At 34.0% G+C, this 18,462-nt stretch overlaps 1 protein-coding gene and 2 long non-coding RNA genes across 15 annotated transcripts; 2 read left to right on the forward strand and 1 right to left on the reverse strand.

Moving 5' to 3' along the window:
• Window positions 1–2,932: 2,932 nt before the first annotated feature.
• LOC113322160 lies at window positions 2,933–7,735 on the reverse strand. 13 transcript variants are annotated; one of them, XR_003347062.1, is made up of 7 exons: window positions 7,416–7,731; window positions 7,227–7,266; window positions 6,874–7,109; window positions 6,697–6,736; window positions 5,533–5,619; window positions 5,142–5,206; window positions 2,933–5,012 (listed from the first exon to the last, which is right to left on the reverse strand). It is a non-coding gene; the product is annotated as an uncharacterized LOC113322160 (long non-coding RNA). The 13 variants fall into 13 exon arrangements; XR_003347060.1 differs by having other exon boundaries at window positions 2,933–5,015; XR_003347066.1 differs by having other exon boundaries at window positions 2,940–3,398; window positions 3,868–3,923; window positions 4,581–5,619; window positions 7,416–7,733.
• A 6,692-nt stretch (window positions 7,736–14,427) lies between these two features.
• LOC113320469 lies at window positions 14,428–16,992 on the forward strand. The gene is made up of 2 exons (XR_003346119.1): window positions 14,428–16,410; window positions 16,558–16,992. It is a non-coding gene; the product is annotated as an uncharacterized LOC113320469 (long non-coding RNA).
• A 391-nt stretch (window positions 16,993–17,383) lies between these two features.
• Window positions 17,384–18,244, forward strand: LOC113324496 (F-box/kelch-repeat protein At1g57790-like). Its single transcript, XM_026572816.1, has one exon. The coding sequence runs from the start codon at window positions 17,384–17,386 to the stop codon at window positions 18,242–18,244; it is 861 nt and encodes a 286-aa protein (XP_026428601.1).
• Window positions 18,245–18,462: the final 218 nt, after the last annotated feature.

Consider the following 18,462-nt stretch of genomic DNA (forward strand, 5'->3'; position numbering starts at 1 on the left):
CGACAATGAGGAGCAGTTAACCCTTAACAATGCATCAGCGACACGGCTCTCCGATCCCTTCTTGTAGTACAAAGTATAATCATAACCCAGCAATTTGGTAAGCCATTTCTGCTGAAGGATGGTGTGAAGCTTCTGTTCTATAAAGTATTTGATACTTTGATGGTCCGTAAATTTTTTGAAATGAGACCCTAGTAAGTAAGATCTCCACTTGTTGACAGCCATCACAGTGCCTAACAACTCCTTCTCATATGTAGACATAGCTTTATATCTGACATAAATGGTGTGGACTTATTGTAACAAAAGTGAGATTCAACTCAAGTACTTTAGAGTGAATATATGTTACATTTCAGGGGGATGATATATTTTTCATCCGGATATATCTCAAGTGCTTTAGAGAATTTATCTCTCGTGCGAATAATGTACTTTTCATTCCATAAGCACAAAAATTGGATCTAGTTTAAATAAATAGTCAATTGGCCAGAAAAAATTCTTATTGTCACTAAAATTGATATCTAAAGTATGACCTTCTCATAAAAAATGGTTGCTATTATGGTACCCACATTGCATTGTTTGTACCTACCAGTAAGAAGATTTATTCCTGACTCTTTGGTGAGAGCTAGAATTACATCTTAGCTTCATCCCATATTCAGTTGATACCTGTACTTTGGTGTCATTACTACCGAGAAAAAAAAATACATATTTGGCTCGTGATATATATGCCCCTTTTCACATGCTTCACTTGTGTCAGTACGTCTAGACCTCACTACTTCGGGTTGTGCATCTATTAATTTAGAAAACACTTATTGAGAGATATGCCGTCATTCCGCATTCTGTCAATCCTTCACCCGTTTTGGTTCACTCAAATAAAGTGATGTTCGTATGAGTCCTTTCAAACCGATCATCATGTCACAACAAAAGTGGGCTTTATGGTTATGCCCAAAGCCTGTATAGGTCAATTCTCAACATTTTATCGTCGGAGTCAATATGGATTCAATAATCCAAATACTATAGTGATTTACATTTCTCTAGATTGACTTATTAGTTTCTCTAAAATATATTTCCTTCGAAATATATTAGCTATGAAAGATGCAATCAATTACATTCTCATCATTGTGAGGTTCCGCATGATATCCATTTGCATGGGTTACTTTGGAATTTAACAAGGTGTGATTATCTCTCGGTACATGTAGATATTTTGTGACGTCTTTGTTCTATCATGAAAACAAATTTTGAGCAGTGCTGCGCTCGATGATTCAATCCTCGTAGTCACTTTATAAGGAAATATTTCAACAACTAGTTTAAATTCCTTAAGCTGGTGGGAGGGAAACCACTATCTGTTCGACATTGAGTCTTGAGATATTAAATAAGTGTGTGGCCTTATTAGTAACAAAAGTGAGATTCAACTCAAGTACTTTAGAGTAAATATATGTTACGTTTCAGGGGGATAATATATTTTTCATCCGGATATATCTCAAGTGTTTTAGAGAATTTATGTCTCGTGGGAATAATGTACTTTTAATTCCATAAGCTCAAACATTGGATCTAGTTCAAATAAATAGTCAATTGGCAGACAAAATTCTTCTTGTCATTAAAATTAATGTCTAAAGTTTGATTTTCTCATAGAAATTGGTTGCTATTATGATACCCACATTACATTGCTTGTACCAATACCAGTAAGAAGATTTATTCCTAACTCTTTGGTGAGAGATATAATTACATCTTAGCTTCATCCCAATTTTTCAGTTGATACCCGTACTTTGGTGTCATTACTACCGGGGAAAAAATACATATTTGGCTCGTGATATATATGCCTCGTTTCACATGCTTCACTTGTGTCAGTACGTCTAGACCTCACTACTTCGGAGTTCTTTATATTTCCAATTTTTCTACAATTAGCTTAATTTGAGAAATTTTTTCATCTCAACGGGTCAAGATAATCTCATTTTGAATGTGAAACATTTACTTTAGGTTGAATAACTTAATAAAGATAGTGAATCTCTTGTTGATACTTCAACATATACTGGTTCATTGCTTTATGGATGAAGTAGAAAAAATGGAAGAGGGAAAAAAAATCTAACTCATATTACTTTTTGTGAGTTGTTCCACAAAAATTGGAATGCATGTGTTTAGAAACACAAGGGCATATGTAGCTCTACCTTTTAGACAGTGTGTTGTCATTGGCATAAAGTAGTATGAAGGAATATCTTCCTTTTTCTTTTTCAAAGAAATGGTTTCCACCTCAAATGCACAATAATGATGTTCAAGTACTTCTGAGTCCAAAATGTCATTTTTGAGTCGAGTTGGGTCCAACTGAAAAAAACTTTACTAAAAATATTCATAACCCGGTTAACGCTAAATTACGATGATCCAGTTAGTACCGTTAACTCGTTAAGGTCATAACATGTTCAAGGCCCATGGAGAGTTGCATGCCCATTTAAAAAGACAATAGTGCAGTTTAATGTTTTGGTTTCCCAGGAATTAAAACACACAATTAAATGACATCGTTTTTAAATAAATGTGATATTTGTACGAAATAATTATAATTATTATTCTAATTGTATACGTACACTGGGTCATAGGATATGACCCGTGCCGTAACGGCTCGGGTTTTGATTTTCTGTTCGGAATTTGAAAAAAAAAAGATGTCCATCACACACTGGTGGTACCCTCTAAATTTTATTGATAAAGACCCAAATATATCTGTATTTTCTTCTCAAATTTTCGATTTGTGTTCATTTCAAAGGCTCTTTTTTCCTTCCAAATTTTCCATTTTTGGGTTCTTCAATGATTACAAAAATAAGATTTGCAGTAATAGAGATCAAAGGTACCATAAGTAATAGGCGATATTGGTGATTATTGTGAACAATCTAAGGTTCTTCCCCTTCCATCGCCACATCTAGGAATATCAGTTGAAAAATTCCATAATGTATCCAAAATTCTGATCAATAAATTGGTTTAGGGAATCAACATTCGGGTTACAAATGACAGTTCAGTTATTACAAATGTTTTCGCATGATGGAATGAACCGCATTGATGAATTTGGTGTAACTTTAGTATCCAAAAACTGTCATCCAAATTTTGTTTCCAAAACCATTTTGTATAGAAGCTACAATCATGCTTGAAAAGAACTTTTACACTCACATAATAGGTTTTATAAGAATATACTCATTCAGTTATCCAAATCCATTTCTTGTTAGGGACATGCATGGTAATTGATTGCTCTTCGAAGTGGTGATGGCAATTTAACTTCTATGTATATATACTGATGACCGACCCAGGTATCGATGTTTCAGCTGAGAGTTGTTACGTACAAAGTTTGATGCTACTGTGGTGATCTTTATAGATACCGGCAGCTCCCCTTCTACAGAATTCCGTTTTTATAAAGGTGTGAATAGCTTCTAGAAAAGTTAAAATATATGTCCACCGCAGCAAGGCATCATAAAACGAAACGCAAAAAGAAAGATTTGTTATGCAAAACAGTTATAAATATTGTTCTCCTCCAATTGCAATTATGCCCCTATTAATCACCTCAACTTTTTCGAAAGAGTCCAGGAAAGAACTCTGATTATTGATCATTAGGCAGTTGAACACTATCTTAAAGCAAGATAAAGTTTAGCAATTGAATTGTCTTTACTCCTGTGATAAGGTCTATGTAGTTTGAGTCTCAAAAGTTTTCCATGACACACTATCCATCTAAACGGGCTGCAACTTTCGAACTTGGTCAAGAAACAACTGATCTGGACAAATCTTATGAATCACAATTGATATGTTACATCTTATGTCTAATATCTGAAACCCATGAAGCATAAGCTAAGAAATACACGACAAAGAACTTAAAAGCAAGTAAGACAGTTCAGAACTTCGTACCTTTGAAGCAAAAGTCATTTGTTCACCAACTTAAAAGCGAGGATCTGCAAGTGAACCTGTATCAAAAAGTTCTTTCAAAACATCAGCAGAACGTAATTAAATTCGCCGACTTGGGAAGATTTATGAAACATATGGTAGATTTCTTATGGCTCATCTAAAGAAATAAAAAATGCTTATTTCTTTAATACAAAACAGAAAACAAAGAAGTAGGCGCATAGTTAAGCCTCGGTATCCATGGTCTCAGTAGAACAAATTTCTGTCAGTAGTTTCAATTCATGTTTAACATTTAAAGAAGTATCATTTTAATAATGATGCTTTAGCACTGACATGGATACCAATCGGCCAGTTAATGCATTATTAGCTACTAACCCCCTAGTTAAAGCAATCAAACAGTAAACCAAGTAGAAATATGGATATAATAATAGTGCACCAAATGGCACAAACTCATAGTACATGAAAACCTGCACATTGAAGATAGCTAGTCATAGTTAGATAGTTGAACTGATCAATTCAAGTGCCTTGGTAGCATCTTACCAACTAAATATGAAGAAGAGAGACTATAAGGTATTTGTAGAAAAGAAAAGTAAAACTAATTTAAGAAAGTGTATGAAAGAAGTCATTGTGTTAGATAAATTTCATAAAAAGAAAAAATTTCAGCGACAAAAAACTCATCCTTATAAACATCATAAACCTGAAGGAGAGAGGAAACACACCGTGTTGAAACTTGCAGCCCAATTGTAATATACACAGGTTGATGGTTATCTTCTCTATCAAATCCCATAGTTTTCATGAACCGGATTGGACAATGAGCTTAGTCAAATAACAGACGCTAAAGCGAACAATGAAGATTTGGAACTTCGTCAATCTAAGTAAATGGTTGACTGTTAAACGCCATTAAACCGACATAAATTGAACTTCTCAATTGAAGCCAAATTAGAGCCATGAAATAACATTCTTCAAACTTGAATGGCTGGATGCAAACTACAATAAAATTAGTGTTCACCTCAAGAATCATCACAAAAAAATAAATCTCTTTCCAAAAACAAACCAAGAAAACCATATTAACAAAGCAGCATGGAATCTGAATTCTGAACAACTCAGCACTTGCAGAGTCCTTCATTTGAAGTCTTATTTTCTCCCCACCTCTTCTAAATTAAAAATGGTGAAGTTTATAAGTGTTACTATAGAATCAACAATCAAGCTTAATTTTAAAGAGATTTAAAAAGTCAAAACACAGTAAGGTCTAAAAGAACTTCAAATACTATTTTTGATACCTTATTAATCTTAAAATGCAACCACGATTCTTGTGGATGACTGTAAAGTGTGGACCGACCATTACCTAGAACAGCCAGAGGTCCATATGGTCAGATATAGATTAAAAGGCTTTAACAAATATTGTGCATATCATCAAATATATAAGACCTGAAGAAAACATTAGGAATTCTTGTTATGAGGTATGTTCAACCATGTTTAACTTTGGAGAAAGAGAAAAATATCTCGTCTCACTCGTCACAAGGGGATGAATATCTTTGTAGAATGAAAAACTAAATAATGGCATACTTGCATCCATTAGAAGCTTCATCTACGATCACTTAATTAAGCAGCGGGTAGCCAAGTAACAAAATGAGGGAAAAAAAGGCAAGAGAATTGATGATTTCCAAGTACCGTCATATGATCCATGACTGAATGAATTCCCAAAGTTCCCATCGGTACTCATCAAGAATGCAAAGCTAATCCACCTGGTTGTTATTCCTGTAGAAGTGGTTCACATGATGGATATATTAAGATTCAGAGAATAAAAACAACAATCAATATTATATCATGAGTTACACATCATTACACATCACATTTGATAAGAGTTGGAAACAATTCAACAAAAATGAAAATAAACTTTACATTTACGAAATTCAAACGTTTATAGGAAGGATGACAGTATGGTGCACTCCTTCACAACCAAAGTAGCAGAATCCTGCCTTTCGAATACGAAAATATTATATTCCCAGAACAACTTTCCTTCTTTTAGCATTAAAAACAAATAGAAAAGCAGTGAAACTCAACTAGTGCCTCTTAAGAGAAAACTAAATTAACTGGCTTAAATCGGTATTGAAGAACTGGAATCGCCTAATTCCAAACCCATGGGTTCAGCTGTACTTTGATTCCAAAAAGATCCAAACGTTAAGGTCACTGGGAGTCTTGGAGTTGATACACACCCTGGCCACAACCTAAATAAGGATCTAATACCTACACAAACATATCAGCTAAAGTGGCAGTTAAACCCGGAGCTAATACTTGTGGGAACTGTCATTTTACGACTAAATAACAGCTAAATAACTTTGTTATGGCGCTTTTACCAAACATATCAAGTTCTTCAAGTTGATAATTCAGAATGGGTAATGAGTTTCATCATCACAACGATATCCAAGTGTTTTGTTATTGCGCTTTTACCATGTTGCATATTTCTGCAAATAAAGATATACGCATAAAATGCTGGAATTAGATTTTGGTATGTTGACACCATAAGTCCATCCCAAGTTCGTACTATACCAAAATGCGAAGTTTTTATTTTTATTTTTTATGTGATCCAAACCTAAGGCAAAATTGAGATTAGTTAGACAAAAGCGAATTCACATCTTTATCTGCAGAAATTGATAGTAATTCTACATACAGAGTTACTAAGAATTTGGTTAGACATCCATGAATTAAACTAACAATCTTTAAAGAACCCGAGTATAAAATGAATGTAATCATGATCCTGAAATTACGATTAAAAAAACCCCAGTTCTGAGAGGGCTGGAGAAATTGATAATCATGGTACCTAAATAAGGGTACCTGAAATTACTTGATTGCGTGCTGCCATAAAGGAGAATCCCTAATCACAAAAAAAAGAGAGAGAATCAATCCAAATATTTAAAAAAATAATATTAACAATTCAGAAGCATAAGATAAATGATTGAATTTCAAAGGAGAAAAACTAATCGAAGAAAATGGAACCCTAATTTAAGATACCCGATATTATAATGGATCAATTGAACATATTCTTCATGAGGTTTATAATTCCACTGAACTGGGATTATATTGGATCGTCTGGAAAGATATATTGTGTGGGTTTAATCCCATTGATTGCAAAGAATAAAAACGGTCAGTGAGTGAATTCAAGGCTGGCCTTCAATTCCATTGAACGGTAACGAATGAAACGTCTGAGACTTTCACCGCATGAATGAGATTAAATGATGCGAATAACTCTGTCGAAGATGATCGGGTAACGCATGAATAAGTTAAATCTGAAATTACGATAAAAAAAAACCCAGTTCTGAGAGAGGCTGGAGAAATTGATAATCATGGTACTTAAAGAAGGGTACCTGAAATTACTTGATTGCGTGCTGCCAAAACGGAGAATCCCTAATCACAAAAAAAAAAAAAAAAAAAAAAAAAGAGAATCAATCCAAATATCAAAAAAATAATAATAACAATTCAGAAGCATAAGATAAATGATTGAATTTCAAAGGAGAAAAACTAATCGAAGAAAATGGAACCCTAATTTAAGATACCTGATATTATAATGGATCAATTGAACATATTCTTCATGAGGTTTATAATTCCACTGAACTGGGATTATATTGGATCGTCTGGAAAGATATATTATGTGGGTTTAATCCCATTGATTGCAAAGAAGAAAAAATGGTCAGTGAGTGAATTCAAGGCTGGCCTTCAATTCTATTGAACGGCAACGAATGAAACGTCTGAGACTTTCAGCGCATGAATGAGATTAAATGATGTGAATAACTCTGTCGAACATGATCGGGTAACGCGTGAATAAGTTAAATCTGGGACATTGGATGAGAGCGTAAGAAAGGGATGCATTTTGAACCAAAATTTATCTCCTTCACTTTCTTGTATTTTGCGAGGAATAGGAACCGCAGATCTCTTGAGAAGACTCGTGTAGAACCATCAGATAGTTCCAAAACCATTTTTTTTTGTAAGATAGATAGATGAATGTATTTGTGGAAATGTATTTTTGGAAACTACATAGTTATCTCTGTATTTGACTTTGCATAGATGCATGAATATATTTTAATTATGTGGAAATTTCTGAGGAACCCAAATTTGCAAGGGGTAGTCAAACAAGATTTCTAGTGATTCTCTGAGAAAATTTTAGAGAGTCTTTGTGACTTGTAGAGACAAAAAATGAGATTTATAGGGACAAAAAAATGAGACTTGTAAATTTTATGTGATTCGTAGAGACCAAATTGTATAATATCCCATGATTAATTCCCTACATTACCGATTTTTTTATTATTCACGTTACAGTAATAATAAAAATACCATGACCACCTAATGAAATATGTGTCCATTGTCAAAACCAATCTCACTGTTGTCTTATGCCTAAATTTTCATTCACTTTATTCCAGTCGTCCCACATTTTATTTTCTATGGGAGAAAAAAAATCACAACTTCTAAAATATATATTTTAAAATCGATATATATCACAAAGACTCACATAGACGATTTTAAAATATGTATTCTCCAATTTAAAAATCACATTATTCCATATTTTGTCTTGATTACCCCTTTCTAAGTGGTCCTTAAGTGTATTAAGGCACAATGAGAGAAAAAAAAATGGTTCACTCCAAAACCAAAAAATCTCCAAATTTCCTAGTCTCTAGAAATATCACCTCTTGAGGAGAGATTTCTACCATGCCTATTTTTAAGAAAAAGTCTCTCCAAACCTCTGAAAACAACAAATCAACGACTTTCAATTCTCCTTCGAATAACAGGAGCGTTGGAGTAACTCTTATGAAATCTTAATCCATTAACATGGAGTTTCCAAGAATTTTAATGACTTGAAAAAAAGTCTCTAACCAATAACAAGAGATATTAAGAAACTCTCCAAAAGTCTCTATGGACTAACAGTAGATTTGCGAACTCCCCAGAAGTCATTCAAAATGTTATTTGGCTAATCCCCCATTGATTTCTCTCCCTTCTGGTAACCCATCGTTAAAATTACATATATTTGTAGCTCAAAATATATAATCTACGGTTAAAAATAGTTTGTTTAGATTGAATCTAAACTTTCACTATTTCAAATGGACTAAACTAACCTTAATCCATTATATACCATTAAAAAAAGTTTTAAAATATAAATACATAATTAATAATCGGTATTTGTCATTAACTAAATGCCCTTTATCTGGAACTATATATATATATCAATCAAGAGAGTAAATTTCATTAATTTGTTTCCATTATTTCCGATCAGGTGATTCACCTATTCTTTTCTTCCAATTCCAAACCAAAATAAAACCTAGAAAAGATATAAAAAGGAACGAATAAGAATTGTGGAAGTTTTCCAGCATTATCAAGTCTCATTCTTATTTTCTTCTCTCTGTGAATGATGAGATGATATATGCTGGAGAAACTCAATACTTATAGAAAACTACCGTATAGAGATGGATTATCCAACCATGAATAGGTGCGAGGGTGTTAAATTATTTTTTTCCGGTAGCTTCTATATCCTTTGATTAGTCTGTTCTCGAAATTCAGGTCCCGTTTGGGATGTTATGGGAAATTTTAGGACCTGATTAAGTAATGCGAATTAATATAGTCATTTAATCCAGATTGTTCATCAACTTCTTGTTTTTCTTTTTTTTTTCTTGGGTTTATCTTGATAGCGTATTAGGATTGGTGATAATTGCGACTATCCCAACTTGTGATAATTGTGATTTTCACATGGGATAGCTATAGTTTTCATAATATAAAAATTAATAAATAAAAATCTTAACATCAAGAAAACCATGATAACTATATTTATCACAACAATATTATATGAAAATTCTATATTTCACAACAATATATCATCACTTAATTAAAAGGGACTCGAATCTTGAAGAAACTAGTATGCTAACACTATTCTTCTTATAGTAATCAGTTTTGAACCAAGATTTTTATAAAAAGATGACGGTATTATAACTTGACGGAAGTGATAATGGTTTTTTTTTTATGAGATCGGCGAATGCTTGCTTTTAGAATTAAAAACCAAAGGTAAAAGACACCAAAATAATTGTAAGGTCGAATATTTCACCGGAAAATCAGAGATAGATTGCAGAATCAAATAATGAGATGAAAACGTTAATTTAGGAATTTCATTAAATTTTTTTTTGACTTTTCAAATTTCTTAATTCTTTGAAAACAAAAAATCCGGATTTATTAATACTAATTTAGTTAAAGGTTAATTATGTAATCTGGTATTGTATAACTGATTTTGAGCTCTATATATTTAATATCTTAATGGCGGGTTTTTAATACATAATTTTTTTAAATGGGCAAGAAATATTTTCTCATTTTAATTATTTTAATTGTATTTGCATGTGCATGAATGTATTTGTGGAAACTAAATTGACTTTGCATGAAATGAATATATTTTTTAAGATTATTTTAATTGTATTTGCATGTGCATGAATGTATTTGTCGAAACTAAATAGTTATCTTTATATTTGACTTTGCATTAATGCATGAAAATATTTTATTAATCTTATTGTGAGTGGATAATTAGATATTATATTAATCAACATTAATTAATTCATTCATTTGTTTTTTTTTTTCATTTTTAATTAATATGTATATTATTAATTAACTATATTATTATTAAAAATATTTTAATTAACATGTATATTATTAATAAACATTAATTCATAATTAGTTCAAATTTTATATTAATTAACATTAATTCATTTTTGTGAGAAACTAAATAGTCTAGCTGAAAACATAAACGTTTCATTATAATACCCATTAAATAATGCAATTATCTAACCATGTACTACAAATAAGCATGTCACAATCAAAGATTTTTATTTTTATTTTTTTAAGAGGAAGGAAAAACATATTACATAGACATGCAAATCATCATAAGACAAATGAAACAGATAAAATGGATTTATAGTAAGTCACTGGAAAAAAAATGGGTAAATCGATCAGGCTTTACATCAGAGATTCATAACGGAACATGAAAAAAATCACTGGTACACAATCATATTATTTTTATTTTATTTATTCATATAGATAAATAGTACACGATCATATTCAGTCAAAGATGTTGATCAGATCAAACAAAATCAATAGGTATTGTGCAAGCATACACGGCATGTGATGAAATCAAGCGGGGACAAGGACGAATATTTGATGTGGGTTTACAACATGGTTTATGGGGTATTACACAATACATCATCAATCAAGCATATTGCATATGTATCAATCAAACACGAACTATGCATACCATATAAATCCTATTCATTCGTTGTATGGTATGTATATATAAGAGAGAAAAAATAGAAAAAGTTAAGGTATACCTTTTTCAGTAAGCAAAAAGAACGAACAAATATGGGATTTGCGAGATCAAACAAAATCAGGGACAAAAAAAATATGTATAAGAGAAAGTAGATCCAACTTAGCTGATTTGATTCTAGTGGAAAAAGAAAAATAATCATTTGATCCAATCTAGCTCTGTTGTATAGCTTCGTGGATGATAACATTTTGGAGTAATAATTAGGTTAAAGCAAAAGATAGAGAAGGAGAAGAACTTCTTATTGATAAATAGGTATTAACCATTACATACATACAATGTTCTTTATATATATGGAAAACCTAGTCATCTAATGGACCGCACATCCATGGGCCATAGGCCCTATAACACAAGAGACATTGTATTGATAGGAACAACCATATTACATAGCATAGTATGCTTCATATACAATAATTGGGAAAACTCTAACTACCCTAGTTGGGCCACTCATCCATGGACTATAGGGCCTGTAACACTTTTGCCTTTGATCAAAACAAAACAAAACAAGCTTAGTGAGTATCGGTTTTGTTAGACGGGTATGATGTGGTCGGGCCACATCGTAGAAGTATGTGTCCCCTCTTACCTTTTGGAACACCTCGTGTAAATGAGTTTGAAAATAAAAGAACTTCTACTTTTTCTCGCAAAAAAGTAAAAATTAGTTTACCTTAAAAACAACCTCCTTTAATCCCCGTAATAGCAAGAAAAATAACCAACTTTCTATATGTGTCACAAAATTAAGAGGGGCCACATCATAGTTTTGAAAATCGTACGATTCACGAGTTGAATTGTGCGATTCGCTTCATTTTCTTTGAAATTGATTCAAATCGAACAACTGAATCGTTTTTCCTCTAAATCGTGTAGTAAACTGTGTTGACTACAATTTTTGACTGAATTCTCAGGTCAAGATAAGGATTTTCAAAAATGATAAGGAGGAGGTTCGAACTCATGACCTCCTGAGTAATGAGAGTGGCTCTAACCACTGTTCCACGTTGTTCTTTTTTATGTTTAACGAACCTCATTAACCGGACGACCAAATAGAGGGCTTCTATATGATGAGAAATATGCATTCTATCCGTCACAATGTTTATGCAAAAAAAATCAAAATCAGTAACAATTTCTTCAAATCGAGATTCAAATAGACATCATTAAAGAAATTTATCATCAAATCCCTTTGTATATAATCAAAGCAACTGATTTCCAGTTCAAACTTCTTTAAAAAATTCATTGGATCGTTCAGTTGATTCAGACTGTAAACAAATTATGCTTTCTGAAAAACAGAATTCTTCAACCGACCCATATGCCGACCCATATAACAACAATTCGATCCATTTCCAAATTTTGAGGATAGTGCTGGTTGTTGCGCGTTGTTGATTGATTAAGGAGTGTTTAGAGTTTTTGAGTAAACGGGGTTTGTTTCGAACTCGAATTTACAGGCTAGAGAATTACAAGAAAGAAGTTAAAACAAACAATAAACTGATTAATCCATCACTCGCTTCACGTCTCCAAGGTGTTCTCTAGAACGTCCCAAGAGAGACAGCAGTTACGTTTGGGGGATTATACCAAATTAAGTTTAGTTTAGAAATGTATTTAGATTCTCTTATTTAGCAGTATTTGAATAAAGTATGTTTTAGATTAAAAGTTTGGTGGGAAATACATGGTTTTGTGTTTATTTCTTTATTCAACATACTTTATATTGTTCTAGAAAGTTGTGGATGAAAAGGGTAGTTACACGTATTCTGTGCTTGGTACTTAATTGGGGACAAGAAACTTAAGCAACCTACAAAATTTGGGAACATAGTATTTTTCTTTCATTAATGTTGGTTTTCCAAATGTTGCTTATCAGTTGTTCCTCTTATATTCCTAGTTTTCCTGTAACTTATACATGAGCGTGATAATTTTCTATGACATCTATGTACTGGTGATAAACTTTGATGTTATGTGTTTGGCTCCAGCAGGGTGGAGAGGCTATCAATTGCACTGGAAGTTTTTGCATTTGGATATTAGGCCAAAGAAGGCTCGTGCTATCAGAGGATGCCCGACTAAACATTAGGTACACTTGTCGTGTGAAAAAATTACCCAAATTTTTTTCAATTTGGATATGGTTTATTACCTATCTGCTAGAGCCGGATAATGTAAAACTAGACTTAAACCATGAAAACTTTAATTTGTGTCATTATAGTTGTAGAAAGTGGCTAAATATGCATATTAGCTAAAACAAATTAATTATTCTCTCTAAACTTTAAAATGTTTGAGAGGTTGTCTGTTTGTTCAGTCATGAAAAATGATTTAAAAATCTTATATTTTAGCTACATGCTTACTAACACAGGCAACATGAGTGTGCTCGTGAACTTTCGTCTTATATTTAAAAAACTTATATTTTAGGTCATCCAAAAAGGAGTAAGAAATACATTTTCTTGAGTGTATACATGACTTGGTAATTTTAGTGAGAACCCAATGCTTCGAACATAAGTTCATAAGATTTATTATATGATACGGAGTGAAAATATGATTCTTAGTGATACCACCAAATATTTAGTTGAAACCTGATGCCATGGACAGAGTTAGGAAGAGAAGAAATAACCTAGGATCCTTTTCGCCACTTGCCCTTCGGGATACTAGGTGACATCTTTGGATTGTAGCTTTGGGATGTTGGGTGAGTTTGTTGGTCAGTTTGTGATAGTAAATTTAGCACACCTGATTTATTTCCGAAGTTTTTCATTTGGTACATCTTGGTGTTTTTTTCACCTTACGTGCTATGTTTTCACGATGAACTTTGCTCTCATGTATGAATATGTGTGAATTATAAATTACTTGGCAGGAAAGGGTAAAAAATAAAAATTTAATATACTCCCCAATTGAATCATTGTCATATGTAACTATTTTCAAATGATGCCAAGAAATAAAGCAGGTTCGGGCGGTAATAAAGCAAATGCTAAGGCGAGAATACATATTAGATTTACAAAAACTTATATTCCATTTACATTTATAATTAGAAGTATGGGTTGTTTGTTCATTTTCAAATTCTCCTCTTACTTAGTTTCCTAGAACTAGAATTAAACTAGAAGCTGATTTATTATGGTAAACAAGAAATTAAAAACATTTCATTCTAATATAAGTGCAACAGTCAAAAGTCTAATATGGCAGTGCTCATAGCATATGTTATCCTTTCTCGACGAGTCTTATTGAATTATGTGACTATCTTTCTCCAGAATTGATAGCCTCACAGAGATGTTCTGGTGACAAAAGGTGATGTATGCATATCTATTTCGTCGTCGGCTCCCCATTGCTGCAGCAATCACCTAGTATATATTGGATCAAAGACCAAAATTTTATAAAGAAAATGATCCTTATTAAAAGCTATGCATGATCCAATATCATTTACAAGAGAACACACAATTTAATAATTCACCGTGAATATTTGATTCATGCTTTAACATGCGATTCCATTCATAAAATAGAAAAACGATTTACGATTTCACAACCTTGGGCCACATAGTATTTGTATGACCCGACCACGTCGTAGCACCGCCCGGCCTTGGACCAACCGAAACGTCATCCTTCTATCACACGGACAGATGACCCTCTTATAATTCTGAATCTGAAAATGAAAAGCAGTTCCTTCCCTAAATCAAACAACACAGATGAACAAGGAAGACATTCTGAATCTGAAAAGCAGTTCCTTTCCTAAATCAAACAACACAGATGAACCAGGAAGACATCTCGAGTCTGAAAACCAGTTCCTTTCTAAAACGAAACAACACAGATGAACAAGGAAGACAGATGATCCTTTTCTATTCTGAATCTGGAAAGCAGTTCCTTTCCTAAATCAAACAACACAGTTGAACAAGGAAGACAGATGACCCTCTTCTATTCCGAATCTGAAAAGCGGTTCCTTTCCTAAATCAAACACAATTAAACAAGGAAGTTAGGCTATCATATAAAGTGCATAAACTCTTCAGATCCATTCATTGTCAACAGAATTCTGTGTTCACTCGCTCTTTCTTCTTTTTAATACCCAATCCGGTGGATCTCATGGACAAGCAATTAGCATCAGGATCAGCACCAGCAAAGGCAGCCGGGAGAAGTGAAAGACAACGCCCACCGAATCCAAAGGCAGCACCTTGGCTTGTTTTTCCACATGGAAAAGGTAGGAAATTTCAGAGCTTTTACAATCCTTGTGAACCCAATAATAGAAATTGCATGAAGTCTATACCGGAGTTGAAAGGAAGAGCATATTTTCATAAACCTTCTCATAATGTTGAAGATAAAGCTGCGTATTCTGTGGATATCTCTAATTTAGATGATTGTTTCTTGTGGAACCCTGTATCATCCCAAACTATATAATTACCTAAACTTAATCTTCAGTCTTTTAGTATCCAATCAGATCAATATTTTTTGTATGACTTAGTGTTATCCTCGCCACCTCTGAGTATTACTTCTGGTCATCACAACCTAGGCTGCCTGGTTTGCCTCCTTTTTAAACATGTTGACCATCCAAAAATTACCGAGGATATGCACGTACTAGCTTTTTGTCGACTTGGAGACAGTCAATGGAGAACAAAGTTCTTGTCTGTAGTAGATCCTACCGATATATGTACTCCACTGTCTATTACGTCCCTGCTTTGCGTTGAAGGTAAGCTATACGCGTTCTGTAAGAATTCCCTTGAAGACGGTTGGGTTATACGGATCGAATTACTAGGACTATGTCATCAGTCCTTCCAATATGAAAGGCTAGAAAGCAGATATATCGAAATAATTAAGCTAGAGCACGCCCACTTTACATGGATGGGAGCAGGTGAGGAATTCAGTCGTAGAACATTGGATTGAATCTGGTAATGAAATCTTCAAAGTTCATTTGAATTGCAGTCCAAGAGGTTTCAAAAAAGTTGCCTCGACACATATCTTCAAGCTGGATTTCTCATCAATGACTTGGGTTTTGTTGAAATCTTTGGATGATCATGTTCTCGTTTTGTGCTCAAACATGGACATATTAGACTCTAGAAAGTGTTATTCAACTTCCACAGCATGTTGCTCCGCGGCCGACATGGGTCTTGAAAGGGGTTGCTTGTTTTATACACTACTCGGAGATCAAACGTTGTACACATTTGAAGTTGAAGACAATGCTACTACAGTTATCTTGCCATGTTTGAATCTTCCAACTCCGTGGTTCTACCCACTTGGATAATGATGCCTACAACAGAAAACAGGTAATTACAGCATCAATGCAACCTCAACTGTATTTGTTTACAATACATTGTTCTTTCTGAGCTTTCTAATTACATTGTTATTTGTTGGCTCTTCTAATGACATTTTTATTTGTTAGCTTTTCTAATTACGAATTGTTTTTTCAGCAGGCACCTTGCTGGAAGAAGGGGAAGAATAACAGATCTTCTTCTAAGCCCAGATACAACTGAAACCAGTTTAGAAGAGGAGAAAATGAGCAGGCTAAATATTAGAAGAGGAGAATTAGAAGCCTTTAAACAGTGGGATTTTCTTAATCATTATGACATGCTAAATATTAGAGGAGGAGAATTAGAAGCCTTAAAACAGTGGGATTTTCTTACAGGGGTTAGTCCACGAGTGAGTTGGAGGGAGTTTAATGTATTTTGAATCTTGGGGATTTTGAGGGAGTGTAAGAGAGTATAGGGAGTTTGAGAGAGTTTGGTGTGTTGAGTGTAGGGAGTTTGAGAGACTCTCCCAAAATCTCTACTTTTTTGAGAGATTTGGAGTGAGGCAAAAATACACTATAAACTCCCTATAACTCCAAAAAAAAAACAAACTTCCTATCATTCTAATTTTTACCACTAACAGGGAGTTTAAGAGTTTCTTTCAAACTCCCCCACGACTAATGGGGTTTTTTAGGGAGTTTGGGAGACTCTTCTAAACTCTCCCACGACTAACGGGGATTTTGAGAGACTCCCTCGAACTCCCTCACGACTAACGGGAAAAAACACAACTACAACCAACTCCCCCAACTCCCTTGAGGACTAACACCCTGTTAATCATTATGACATTACAGAGGAGATAGCAAGATCTCTCCATCCAGTAGATTACATCCACTTTCGTTCAGCCAGTAAACAAAATTCTATGATTCTCCCTGCATTAAACAGAATATCGGCTTCTACGAGAATCACAGCAACTACGTATTTATCTCCATGGCTGATTTCTATCGTAGACCCGATGCATAACAATGATAAGTACCTCATGAAATTATCCGATCAATTGCTTGTAGGTGCTACAATCCGTTTCTCAAAAGATGGATGGCTTCTATTGTCTAACGGGAAAAAATCCGTATTCTGCTACAATCCCTTCACTAGAGCAATCATTTGTCTTCCAGATTTACCTGATAATTATGTACTTGGTGGAATGTCATTCTCGTCCGTACCCACTTCTCGTGATTGTGTGGTGATTGCTATTTCCAATTGGTATGAATTTGTGGATTACAATGAGATATCTTTCTTGGTCACTGAACTGGGGAAGAGTGCAATTGAATGGACTGATTATAAATTCGATTATGAAGGCGACAGTCAGGATAACTTTATGCCGTGTATCAACAACCCGGTTTTCAGTGACGGGGATTTCTACTGCTTAGATTATAACGGGATGTTAGGAGTTTTTACTATGAAAGGAGGTTATCCCAATCGGAGAGTGCTTTCAAAGTCCTTGAAACAATTCGGTGGTTTTTATCCAAGTTATTTGGTTGAGTGTGATAAAAAGCTTTTACTAGTAAATTTAGGACAGAGTGGAAAATCAGTGAATATTTATGAATTGGATCGCACAGAAATGGTCTGGGTGAAACTGAACAGTTCGGGAAAGCATGCAGTGTTTATCAGCTGTAGATCCAGTTTCTCAGCAGTTGCTCCACGTAGTTGCATGGAGAACAAAATATACTTCCCTAGATTATACGGTGAAAGGATTTTATACTATTCTCTCGATACATGTAGGTATCATTATGTTGGGAGTGATCGACATTCTTTGCAAGATTTTCATAATACGAAGGAAAGATCAAGCTGCACTTGGATTGAGCCTAGGTGGTCTTAGGCAAGTCCTTATCAAGAGCCTGACTGTACCAGCACAACTCAGGGAAGATCAAGCTCCGCTTGGACGAAGGAAAGATCAAGCTGCACTTGGATTGAGCCTAGGTGGTCTTAGGCTTATCAAGCCTGACTGCACCAGCGTAGCATCAGAAAGATCAAGCTGCACTTCAAGAGCCTGTCGATACCGGCATAGCTCAGGGAAGATGAAAAAACAACTAATGG

This window comes from Papaver somniferum, chromosome 11, assembly GCF_003573695.1.
Source record: "Papaver somniferum cultivar HN1 chromosome 11, ASM357369v1, whole genome shotgun sequence".
Classification (NCBI taxonomy): domain Eukaryota; kingdom Viridiplantae; phylum Streptophyta; class Magnoliopsida; order Ranunculales; family Papaveraceae; genus Papaver; species Papaver somniferum.

What these genes read in the sequence shown, in the direction of transcription:
- LOC113324496 (XM_026572816.1), top strand. Translation starts at nt 17,384, where the DNA reads ATGCATAACAATGATAAGTACCTCATGAAATTATCCGATCAATTGCTT.